This window comes from Triticum aestivum, chromosome 5A, assembly GCF_018294505.1.
Source record: "Triticum aestivum cultivar Chinese Spring chromosome 5A, IWGSC CS RefSeq v2.1, whole genome shotgun sequence".
Lineage (NCBI taxonomy): Eukaryota > Viridiplantae > Streptophyta > Magnoliopsida > Poales > Poaceae > Triticum > Triticum aestivum.
The window spans coordinates 285,310,671-285,323,462 of record NC_057806.1 but is presented as its reverse complement, the minus strand read 5'-3'; the positions used below and the strand labels follow the sequence as shown (position 1 = coordinate 285,323,462).

The 12,792-nt window shown below is 47.3% G+C and overlaps 1 protein-coding gene across 1 annotated transcript; it reads right to left on the bottom strand.

Moving 5' to 3' along the window:
* Positions 1-11,117: 11,117 nt before the first annotated feature.
* Positions 11,118-12,401, bottom strand: LOC123106814 (protein FAF-like, chloroplastic). Its single transcript, XM_044528856.1, has 2 exons — positions 12,207-12,401; positions 11,118-12,070 (listed from the first exon to the last, which is right to left on the bottom strand). The coding sequence occupies exon 2, from the start codon at positions 12,039-12,041 to the stop codon at positions 11,295-11,297; it is 747 nt and encodes a 248-aa protein (XP_044384791.1). The 5' UTR covers positions 12,042-12,070; positions 12,207-12,401; the 3' UTR covers positions 11,118-11,294.
* Positions 12,402-12,792: the final 391 nt, after the last annotated feature.

The following is a 12,792-nucleotide window of genomic DNA, read 5'->3' as shown; positions in this document are numbered from 1 at the left end:
ATTTGTTCTACCTTTAGCTCCTCGTTGGGTTCGACACTCTTACTTATCAAAAACTGTTGTGATCCCCTATACTTGTGGGTTATCACGCTCGTCCCCAAATCCCAAGCCGCGTGAAGCCACTGCTCCATCCTCTGCTTCGAGCAACTGTACGAGCGAAGCCATGCCCGTTGACTGCGCTGGCCAGCTACGTGGGCTGCCAGGCGCGCTAGGACCAGCGTGCCCCACCTGCTTCCCCTTCGGCCTCCAAGGCCAGCTCAAGCCGGCCCAATGCCAGATCCGGCCTGCCCGGCCTCCTCCACCAACCGGCCCATGTGGCCTGGTGAGCACCGAGATCCAGTGTCCTCTCATGTACACGGTTGGGCCAGCCAGATTCGGACCATTCTTGTTTTTTTCCGTTCCAGCGATTTTAACTTTATTCTAGGAATTATAGATTTGCAAAAAAAACATAGACTTCATGCATATCATAAATCACAAACTGTGCATCACATGTAAAAACTTTATATATGGAAAATGCCTAGAATTTTATCTAGTTTCATAATATGTTGCTTTCATCCATGTTAAAAAAATTTAAAATTTTGTTTGTATTTATTTTGCACAATGACATACTAAAATGGTTTATTTAATAACTAAATAATCGTAGCTCCATTTTAAATAAACTTTATATGTAAATGGGGTGGAAAATGCATAGTTTAACATGGTGAGACTACTTTGCATGTTTAGCAACTCTAAAATTGTGTTTAGGGCACAACAGTACCAAATTCATAATATGCATATGAGAATTTTTTCGCACTTGTTGTTTGTTGGTCCGGCCTCATTTAAACTTGCCTAGATAGGTAGTTTTATTATGCTTCACCTCTTGCCATGTTTAACAACATTTAATATTGTTTGGTACATAAACGGGAGAGAGATAAATAATTGGATGTGGTATTTTGTCAATATGCATCTCGTTGCATATTGAGCTCCACTTAACTTGTAGTTTTGTTTGTGCTCTTTGCCATGCCATGCATATTTAAACCGGACATGCATCATCCTTGGTTGTGCATCATGCCATGTTTATGCTTGTGTGTTTACCATGTTGCTTGCTTCTTTCTGGTTTGCTTCTCTCGTTAGCTTTGATTTCGTTCTAGAGTTGTGAGGATTCGTTTGACTACGTCCGTTTGTCTTCTTCAGGGACTCATTCTTCTTCCTTGCGGGATCTCAGGCAAGATGACCATTACCCTCGATATCACTTCTATCTTTGCTTGCTAGTTATTCGTTCTATTGCTATGTCGCGCTACCTACCACTTGTTATATCATGCCTCCCATATTGCCGTGTCAAGCCTCTAACCCACCTTCCTAGCAAATCATTGTTTGGCTAAGTTGCCGCTTTTGCTCAGCCCCTCTTATAGCATTTCTAGTTGCAGGTTCCTTGCAGGTTGTTCCATGTTGGAACATGGATATGTTGGGATATCACTTTATCCCTTATTTAATTAATGCATCTATATACTTGGCAAGGGGTGGAAGGCTTGGCCTTTTGCTCGGTGTTTTGTCCCACTCTTGCCGCCTTAGTTTCCGTTATACCGGTGTTATGTTCCTTGATTTTGCGTTTCTTACGCGGTTGGGGTTATGGGACCCCCTTGACAGTTCGCTTTGAATAAAAATGCTTCAGCAAGGCCCAACCTTGGTTTTACATTTTCCTAACAATCTATAACTTTCCCTAGGGGTTGTAAACCCGAGGGTCATCTTTATTTTAACCCCCCCCCCACCCGGGCTAGTGCTCCTCTGAGTGCTGGTCCGAAACGGGCAGCCTGTGGGGCCACCTCAGGGAAACTTGAGGGCTGGTTTTACTTGTAGCTTGTCCCATCTGGTGTGCCCTGAGAATGAGATATGTGCGACTCTTATCGAGATTTGTCGGCACATCGGGCGGTCTTGCTGGTCTTGTTTTACCATTGTCAAAATGTCTCATAACTGGGATTCCGAGACTGATCGTGTCTTTCCGGGAGAAGGAATATCCTTCGTTGATCGTGAGAGCTTGTGATGGGCTAAGTTGGGACACCACTGCAGGGTATAAACTTTCAAGAGCCGTGCCCGCGGTTATGTGGCAGGTGGGAATTTGTTAATATCCAGTTGTAGAGAACTTGACACTTGACATAATTAAAATGAATCAACTGCGTGTGTAGCCGTGATGGTCTCTTTTTGGCGGTGTCCAGGAAGTGAACATGGTTTGGGTTATGTTTGAACGTAAGTAGTTACAGGATCACTTCTAGCTTCACGTCCGTTGTGTAGCTTCTCATCTTACTCTTATTTGCGTATGTTAGCCACCATATTTTCTTAGCGCTTGCTGCAACTCCACCTCATTACCTTATCCTACCCATAAGCTTAAATAGTCTTGATCTCGCGGGTTTTAAGATTGATGAGTCCTCGTGACTCACAGATACTACCCAAACAGTTGCAGGTGCCGATGATACCAGTACATGTGATGCTACCGAACTCAAGTGGGAGTTCGACGAGGACCTTGGTCGTTACTATGTTTCGTTTCCTAATGATCAGTAGTCGAACCCAGTTGGGACGATCGTGGATCTAGCATTTGGGGTTATCTTTTTTTCTTTTGGATTTGTCCGTAGTCGGACTATGTGTGTACTCTGAATGATGTATGAATTATTTGATATTTGTGTGATGTGGCGATTGTAAGCCAACTCTATTTATTCCTTTCTTGTTCATTACATGGGATTGTGTGAATATGACCCTTCTTGCAACAAAACCACAATGCAGTTATGCCTCTAAGTCATGCCTCGTCACATGGGAGATATAGCCGCATCATGGGTGTTACAACATATTATATAGTCTCTATAGCCGAGGTCATAGTGATGTCGTTAGTTTTTTGCACCAAGGGCGTACCCGACCTACTGACCAAGAAGCCAAGCAACTTGATGAAAAACGTATGTTATTAATAATCTGCAGGGGGCGCAACCGAGAACTATTTGGACGATTTTCATGACTTGTCTACAAGTTCCTGACCAGACCGTAGTGAATGATAGTGCAGTAAAAAAACACTTTCGTGATAATGAATAGTCAAAAAAACACTACAAAAATTCTGGTTGTTGGTATTATCACGAAAGTGTTTTTCTGTAGTGAATGATGAACTAGAAGTCTTCCTTAAGATGGTAAAGGACAAATGAGTAGTCATCAAAATGGGTTGGACTAAAGTTGTGCGTGTTTTTGGCATGAAGGAGGTATAATAGCGGTATTCCGCTTCTTCACCTACACCAACAACCAGAATGTTATTTGTCTTTCTCTTTACTGTCTTTAATGCTATAGTGGTTCTTGCTTTAATTTGGTGCCTTGTGTAATGCTTGAACATATGCTACCGTGATTTGAATTATGCAATGATGGTTGAAGTTACGTAAATTGTGTATGTCTCATGGATATGAATATGTGGTTGCATACTTTCAAATTCGAATCTGAAGAATGTTCAATTGCGGGGATTAAATTATAGGGAAACCCCTAGTTGTGTTGGTCATTGTGGTACACACGGTTATACAAAGTAAATGTGTGTGATGAGCCGGTACAACATAGACATTTCCTATCTCCAAACATCAATTAACCACTGTAGTACATATACTTCATTGTCTCCAAACATGTGTGATGATATATGCATCGAAAATGATGCGTTATTAAAGAGCGTGTGTGATAGGCTCACTTATCCTACACGCTCAACTCATACAAAACGTATGTGACAAGTATAGCACAAAACATACTTTCCTATTATTAAACATGTGCAGTATGCAGCGCATCGCAGATGGTGCACAAGAGTATAGTGTGTGTGTGTGTGTGTGATAGGGAGAGCGGCTAAATGGCTCCTGAACTTAGCTCCTCCTGTGTGTGAACGATAAAATAAAAAATATACTAGAAAGGAAATGTATGTGTGCATGAGGTCCGTGCCAATTTCATCTCGTTTGGACATCTGAGAAACTCCCGGAAAAAAATTGGGGTATGCAAAAAGTTTATCGTTCATGCACTGTTTGGAGTAATTTTTTCTAAGAGCTACTCAGATGTTCGAAAGAGCTGAAAATTCGCATGAACCTCACGCACTCAAACATATTTTATGCAAAAAAAAATAGTGATACGGGGTTGCCCGATCTTCATGGAGGATCTGCTTGAGGAACAAATCAAGACCACATGAAGGGTACAAAGGAAACCCTCGGTCCCAGCCAACAATGATGTCGGGTTATGGATAACTAGTGTAACCTGACCAGACCGAAGCCAACTATTGCATATGCAACACCAACAACAAATATTCGCCCTACCACACTCTTAGTTTTTAATCCACGCAACCACACACGAAGTTGTAAGCATGAACTGATCGGCGCCTCAACGGCTACTGTTGTAAAATCACAAAGTGAGTTTACCCTCTCACAAGGCAAGATTGCAAGATCTAAGGAGGAAGTGAATGCTTAAACAAGATTTTGGTTTCACTTAGCTAACCTATGTTGAAATCAAATTGCCAAAGAGTTGTGGCTGAAGTGGGAGAAGGGGTATTTATACTAGGAACATCCCTCCTAGCTTAGGTGTAGAACCAATCTAAAAGAGGGGCCTAAATTCATGCTAACCAGCTGGTCAAGGGAGCAAACTCATGGAGCCTCGTGCAGCAATTAATGCTCTGGACAGTTTGCATTGAAACTCTTATATCCTTTGACTCGGGACAACAAATGACGCCCCATTTAATTTTCATGAAAGTAGACTTCATATGTTGTCCATTTTGTACTTCCACGCATGCTGGATACTCATATATTTGTGTTGCATGATGCAGCAAGTTCTAGGACAAATTCTGGAACTGTGCAAACCACAATAGAGTGTTGAGATGGCTTGATATTCTTCCTTGACGTGTAACTAGTTGCCCTTGTCACCAAAACATGGTTTACATCAGAGTTGAAACTTGTTCTCTTCAAACTTGTTTGTATGGGTTGATAATTTTACATGGAGCTTGGTCGCAGTTTATGGGGCTGCCCAAGATGAGCATAAATCTGCTTTCCTCCGGGAACTGGTAAACCTGGCTAAGGATAACCCGCACCCAATGCTTATTGGAGGGGATTTTAATATCCTTAGGTACCAGGAAGAAAAAAATAACCACTTCAACACTCGTTGGCCTTTCCTATTCAATGCTATGATGGACAGTTTAGATCTTCGGGAGACCTCTATGTCAGGGCGGCAGTTCACTTGGGCTAATAACCGTTCTGTGCCAACGTACGAGAAGCTTGATAGAGTACTCATGGATACCGAATGGGAGTTAAAATTTCCTATGGTAACCGTGAGCCCTAGAGAGAATCGAGGCACTATCGGATCATGCACCAATCATTCTTGATTCTAATTCAGCAAGCCATTCTGCCCGTCATCCTTTCAAATTTGAATTGGGATGGCTGCATTGAGATGGTTTTGTAGACATAATCAAGAGTGTTTGGGAGAGGCCCGCCTTTGGTCGTACACCGATTCAAAGATGGAATTATAGAATAAGGGCCATGAGGCAACACCTCTCTGGATGGGAAAAACACACCAACGGGTTATACAAAAAAGAAAAGCAGCGCCTCAGTACCATCATTGATGACCTCACAAAATTGCAGAGACCCGCACCTTGTCTCAACAAGAGATTGAAATGAAAAATCATCTAATGAGAAGGTTGCTTGTCTTTTGCGTGAAGAGGAGATCAAATACTACCAAAGGTCCAAAGCTGACTTCATCCTAATGGGAGATAGTAATACAAGATACTTCCAATTAGTCGCCAATGGTCGACATAGGAAGAAATGTATTCATAGTCTCCAACAGGATGAGGGGTGGATCGAAGGTCAGGAGGAACTCAAAAAGTATATCACCAACTACTACAAATCTCTATTCGGGGCGCCAGATGAAGGGAATGTCACCATTGATGAGACCCAAGTAGATGATATTCCACAAGTCACGGAAGAAGAGAATGATATCCTCATGACACCTTTCTCAGAAAAGGAGGTGAGAACAGCAGTGTTCCAAATGGAACACAACAAAGCTCCAGGCCCTGATGGTTTCCCTGTAGAATTCTATCAGAATTTCTGGGATATCATAAAGGCCAACCTTTTGGAGTTGTTCAATTGTCTTCATGCCGATAGACTTGACCTATTCAGGCTAAATTTTTGCGAGATTGTTTTGTTGCCGAAGATTAAGGAGGCTGAACGGATCCAGCAGTTCAGACCCATATGCATCCTTAATGCCAGCTTCAAGATTTTCACCAAAGTGGCTACAAATAGGTTAAACTCAATAGCTGACCATGTTGTCCGGCCATCTCAAACAACCTTCATGCAAGGAAGGAATATACTAGATGGTGTAGTAATCCTGCATGAGACTGTCCACGAGATGCACCAAAAAACATGAGTGGAGTGGTATTCAAAACTGACTTTGAAAAAGCCTATGACAAGGCCAAGTGGTCTTTCCTCCAACAGGCCCTAAGAATGAAAGGTTTCTTTGATAAATGGCGCCAATGGATCGAAAATTTTGTAACTGGAGGTAGTGTGGCCATAAAAGTCAATGATGATGTAGGCCATTACTTTCAGACAAAAAAGGACTACGCCGGGGTTGCCCCATGTATCCAGTGTTATTTAACATTGTTGCTAATATGTTGGCTGTTCTGATTGAGCGCGCCAAGCAGGATGGCCAGATTGCAGGAGTAGTGCCACATCTTGTGGATGGTGGCCTCTCTATTTTTCAATATGCTGATGACACAATTCTTTTTATTGTACCTGACCTGGACAAGGCTCAAAACCTGAAACTCTTGCTTTCAGCATTTGAACAAATGTCGGGTCTCAAAATTAACTTCCATAAAAGTGAAATGTTCTGCTTTGGAGAAGTCGTTGAGGCCGCGGCCGATTATGCTAACCTCTTTGGTTGCGCACATGGCCAATTCACGATTAAATACCTGGGAATACCTGTTCATTATCGGTGTCTCACCATTGCGGAGTGGAAGCATGTGGAGGAGCGTCTAGAGAAATGGTTGATTAGTTGGAAAGGAAAGTTTCTCTCAGTTGGAGGACGGCTGGTTTTGATTAACTCCGTTCTCACAAATATGGTTCTCTATATGCTTTCTTTCTTTCAACTTCCAAAAGGGGTCCTACAAAGACTGGACTATTTTAGATCCATATTCTTTTGGCAAGGAGACGGTGAAAAGAAAAAATACTGGCTAGCCAAATGGAGCATGGTTTGTAGGCCGAAAGACTAAGGTGGCCTTGGTATTCATGATCTGCAAGTCAAGAATGAGCCCCTGCTCAGTAAATGGTTGTTCAAACTTCTTACTGAGGATGGTGTTTGGCAAACCATGTTGCGCAGCAAGTATCTAGCCAAAAGGCGGTGTCTCGGACATATTGAAAACCTGGTGACTCACACTTTTGGGCTGGCCTAATGGCGACAAAAAAACATCTCTTTTGCTTTGGGTCTTTCACGATAAAGGATGGGTCGGAGATTCATTTCTGGAAAGATATCTAGCTAGGAAATGCCAGCCTTAGAGAAAAATATCCAACCTTATATAACATTGCTCGTGATAATAATAATAATAATAATAATAATACTATTGCGCACGTGCTCAGTTCCTCCCCGCCGAATATTTCGTTCAGGCGGGACTTGATCGGCCCCCGTCTAGTGTCATGGCATAATCTCTTATCCCGGTTGGATTCAATTAACCTGACACAAGGCAGGGATGTATTTTGCTGGAACCTTACTACATCAGGGTCTTTCATAGTAGACTCTATGTATTGTGCACTCATGCATTCTGAGATACCAGTGAGTAATAACAAGAAAATTTGGAAGTCCAAGTTCCACTAAAAGTGAAAATCTTCATGTGCTATATTCATAGGGGAGTTGTATTAACTAAAGACAACCTCGCACGGCACAACTGGCCAGGGAGTAAAAAGTGTTTTTTCTGTACTCATGGCGATACAATCAAACACCTCTTTTTTCAATGCAAGTTTGCACGTTCTACGTGGTCAGTCATCCAAATAGCGTCAAATTTATATCCGCCCATAAGTGTTGCCAATATTTTTGGTCATTGGTTGGACGGAATACCAAATAGATTCAAAACGCTAATAAGGATGGGAGCGTATGCCTTAATTTGGTCGCCAACATTGAAAGTTGTTGGTTGTCGTCAACATTGTACCTAAGCAAAATCAGCACACAATATTTAGGCATTATAAATTTCTCATGGATAGTTGAATTATGATCAGCTAGGAGTGCGTCCACCTCTTGTTCTATTTGTTTGGCATGACTCCTTGTCATCGGACCCAAATAGGTCTTCTTTGTAGCGGCTCCATTTAAGAGCTGAGTTTTATCATAAAAAAAGATGACAAACTAGGTGAACCTGAGATGTCCTCATCAAACAGATTATTTATTTATTTTACCATTCATCGACATGAGATGAGCTTGGATTCAAAAATGGATATTCAACGTGATAGGCCCCTTATCATACATGTTCCTATTCGTGAACCGTCTTCGGTCTTGGGTACATCTCAAACTTTGCGCGAGGGTATAGGGTGTGTGATAGACCTATCATCACACACAATCTCCACGGATGAAACATTGAGACATTGGATGTATGAAAAACGGTTACAACTAAAATCATGTGTGTGATAGATTCAGGCCATGTTTGGTTCATAAGTCTTAGGACTTTTTTTAGTCTTAACTTATAAATCTCAAGTCCCTAAGAGCATCTCCAGCCGTGCCCTTAAGAAGGCATCCCAGACGATTTTTCAGCCGCCAGCGCCAAAAAATCGATCCAGTCGCGTCCTCAAGGGCTCAGTTTTCGCCGGCTCGGGCCGAAATTGGCGCCGGCGGACCCAACCCGAACCCTGCGCGCTGGGTGTCGCTCGGGGGCATCGGGCGAATCTTTTTTGGCGCGAAGAGCTGCGGGCCAGCCATGTCAGCGACTCGACTCTCTTCTCGCCGCTTCGTCGTCCTTATCGCCTCGTTTCCCGCGGCGAATCAATGCCAAAGCTGCGCGCTGCGCGCGCTGCCGCGCCGGTCAGCCTCCATTGATGCCTCACGGACGGCGCAGTGAAGGCCGGGCGACGCGCGTCCCCTTGGCCGCCACGCCATCAAGCCACGCGTAACGCGCTGGCCAAGCCTACCACGCGGCGCCTCCGCCTATATAAGCCGACCACCAGCGCGCCGGAGGCACGCATAGACACTCCACCGCCGACGCGCCCATTTCTCCCCCCTTCCTCTTCTCGCCGTCTCCAATTCATAAGAATGGCCGAGCGCTTTCCAGGCAACGGCGCGGCGACGAATGGCTTCGGGCGCCGCCATCTTCACGAGGACGAGGCTCGCCTCCTTTTCGAGGCCGAGTACCCAGTCCCGCCGGACATGCGGGTGCCCGGGGCTTGGAGGATCAGCGCCGGCGGCGTGCCGGTGCCACCACCACCCACCGGGGCGGCGCGGCGTGCGGAGATTGCACGTATCCGCGCGTCCCTGCATCGAGCGGCGAGGGAGAGGCCACGGTACGTCCCTGACAGCCCGCTCTGGGAGCCCTACTTCCGCCGCCGTACGCCGAGCAGCTCGAGGCCACCAACGACGTCGTGCCCTCCGGCAGGCTCAACTCCGATGGCCGGCGCCGGTGGTGGGGCGTACCCGGCCGCACGTTGGAGGCCGTCCTCGAGTACATCGAGGGCGGCAACACGCCGCGCCTCAAGTACCCCGCTCCCCCGTCCTTCTCACGCCGCCGTGGAAGCTCCTGGACGCCGAGGCGCATGGAGCGGCCCGGGGCGTCTTCCTCCTCGTCCGGCCGCTCGTCGGGCTCTCCCTGCCTCCGCCCCGTCAAGTCGGAGCCCCAGGACATGCCTGTCAGCGCGCGCACCCGCAGCTCCGTCGTCCGCATCGGCGCCCCCCCCCCCCCCCACCGGCCTCTTCGTCCTCGTCGAGCCCAAGCCGGAGCCCGGCCTCCCCACGGAGTACAAGGAGATAGCCCGGCGCGGCTTCTCCGACGAGGACGCCCTGCGGTGAGCGCGGGACGACTACCTCCGGACGGAGATGACCCGGCAGACCCGGGCCCTGGAGGAGATCGCCGCCCGCAAGCGTGGGCGCGAGGACGAGCACGACATCGTCGTCCTCGACAGCGACGACGACGATGACGCCCCCGGGCCGTCCAACCCGCCGCGCCAACCGGGGGAAGGATGCAGCAGGGACGGCGGCGGCGGAGACGACGACGGTGGCGGCGGCGACTACACGCGGTTCTACCGCCTCCTCGGCATGTAGAACTGCAAAGGCGGGCGGCGAGCGGCGAGGTAGACGGTGAGGAGCGGCTATGGAGACGGCGGGGGCAGCCCGTGCTAGTTTTTTTCTTTTTTTATAAAATATGTTTAAATTTGAACGAACTCGCTGATGTTTGCGATAAAATTGAGCCGTGTTTGCGCCGTATTTGACTTTTTCAAAAAAAAACGTGGGCGCCGCGACTGGGGGGCATCACGCCCCCAGTGCGCTGTTTAGCGCCGGTGCGCCCCCAGGGGGCGATTTTTAGCCCCTCCTGGGAGGCCAACGGCTGGAGATGCTCTAAAAAGTCCCTACCTGTTTGGTTTGTGGGGCTTAACACGGACTAAAAGACCACGTTACAGTTATAAGTCCCTATAAGTCTCTTCTTGAGAGTCTTATTTTATAAGTCCCAAATGCACACTTTAAGTCCCTATAAATCCCTCCTGTTTGGTTTAGATGGAATTTATAGAGACTTTTTTAAGTCCCTAAACCAATAAATCCATGAAAATAAACACCCTCTCAATCATCGTATACGATTGCTTTTGCCAAACTGTCTGTATTCTGGAACCTTATCGCACTTATTTATCTTGTAGCGTGTGTGATGTACCCCTATCGCACATCATCGTGCGCGATGTTCGTGACCGTGTGAGCAATGGGGGATTTTAACCGTATGCGATGACGTTAATTGCACTAGTGAAAATTCATATGTACTCTACAAACTAAGGAAGACCTAAGAAAAGAAATGAAAAACTTCAGATTTAACGATCCCGAAAGGAAAGCATCCCCTTTTTCTTAGAGAAAAGCATTCCTTTGTGCGTCGCCATGCTTTTTAACTCTCACATTACAATGGCGGCATGCCATCCAACGAGTCATGATGCCAAAAAGATTATGAATTCGTTGATAGTAGTACTCTCAAAAAGTCAAATTTACACCCCGATATATATACGATACAATATGTGCGTCGTAGACGCAGCAAGATGATTATCCTGTGTCCTGTGTTCTTGCATGACCCAGCCAGTGTTTCCAGTCTCGTCACAGACATCGTGTTGTCCTGTCTTGGTCTACGCGTGTGCGGTGGCGCCGGCGAACTGCAGCCTGAGCCGACCGCCCTCGCGCGACGCCCGCAGGAGCTCCTTCCCGGGGATGACAACCTCCACCAGCACGAACCTGCCCTCCGCACGGAACGACCGGAAGCACACGCTCGGCTTCCCGCCGCGCACGCTGATCGACCGTATCGGGGGCGGGAACGACGGCGGAGGCCGCTGGTTCTCCTTCTCCTCCTGGTTCGCGTCGACCACGTCCGCGTCGTCGCGTGTCTCCACCTGGCGGCGGAACGCGGCGGCTAGCTCGTCGTCGTCATCCCTCAGCACGTCCACGGTGCTCTCGGACCCGAGCCCCTCTGTGCAGAGCAGCAGGGACGACGCGGACGGGCTCTTCTTCATGGAGAAGCTCGCGCTCCTCTTCACCGTCGGCGTGGGCTTCGGCGACCTGAGGAGCGCGTCGAGAGACGAGTCGTCCTTGCTCTTCTCGGCGGCGTCGATCCACGACGAGGACGACACCGTGGTCGCGCGAACAAGAGGAGGTGAAGGTGGCGGACGCGGCGCCGGCAGGACGTTGCCCCGGGCGACGTGGTCCGGCTGCTGCTGCTTCTCGTGGAAGTGGAGCTCGCCGAATATCTCGGTGAAGGATGTCGGGTCGACCGGCCTCTTGGGGTGGACGCGGTTCCACGCCGACAGCGCCTCCAGCAGCGTCGGGTTCTCCGGCAGAGGCTTCTCGAACAGCCTCCTCAGCCCGCCGTCCGCCGCCATGTCTATCTCCCCTGACCTTGAAATGAAATCTTCGCACAGCAAAGAGGAAAACGAAATCGCACTTGATCAGGATTAGTGTTTTCAGTATGAAAAATTCAGCTAAAACGAAATTGCACTAATGCTAAGTGACCATGCATGGCATGGAGAGATGATCACTTCGCTCACCTGAGTGAACACCTGCACGGACCGTCAATCCGGACAAGGTTTTTGAAGAATTTGCAGAAGAGATTTCTTTCTTCTTCCTGTGCTCTTCTCACTTGCGAGGAATGGCCAGCACATATATAGTCAGAGAAAAGGCGAGGCCAAGAAGATACGGGGCATTTCTTGTCATTTTGCAAAATAAGAAATTGAGGCATTTTCTGTGGCTATGGGATTTGGAATATTTCCTTCTTTTTACACAAGTGGATCGATCCAGCACTGCAGAGTGAGAGCAAATATGCAGGTAAAATAAGAATGCGGTGCTGTAATGCTGCAGCTCACATGGGTAGATAGTGAGATATCTATCTATGGATCTGTCTTTTGGGACCATGAAATCTCTAACTTGGATCTTTCAAAAAAAAAAAATCTCTAACTTGGCACCAGCTGCTTCTGCTTTCAGTGTGGGTGTGCGCGTGCGTGGCAGCGAGAAATTTTCAGCCAGGGATTTCAGGTGGTACGTCGACAACGGTTCCACCAGTGGTGGCGGTGCACTGGGAATAACGAAAGAGTGAAGGAAAACAATGCAGAATAGAATAAAGCTGCCCGATTCTGA

What these genes read in the sequence shown, in the direction of transcription:
- LOC123106814 (XM_044528856.1), bottom strand. Translation starts at nt 12,041, where the DNA reads ATGGCGGCGGACGGCGGGCTGAGGAGGCTGTTCGAGAAGCCTCTGCCG.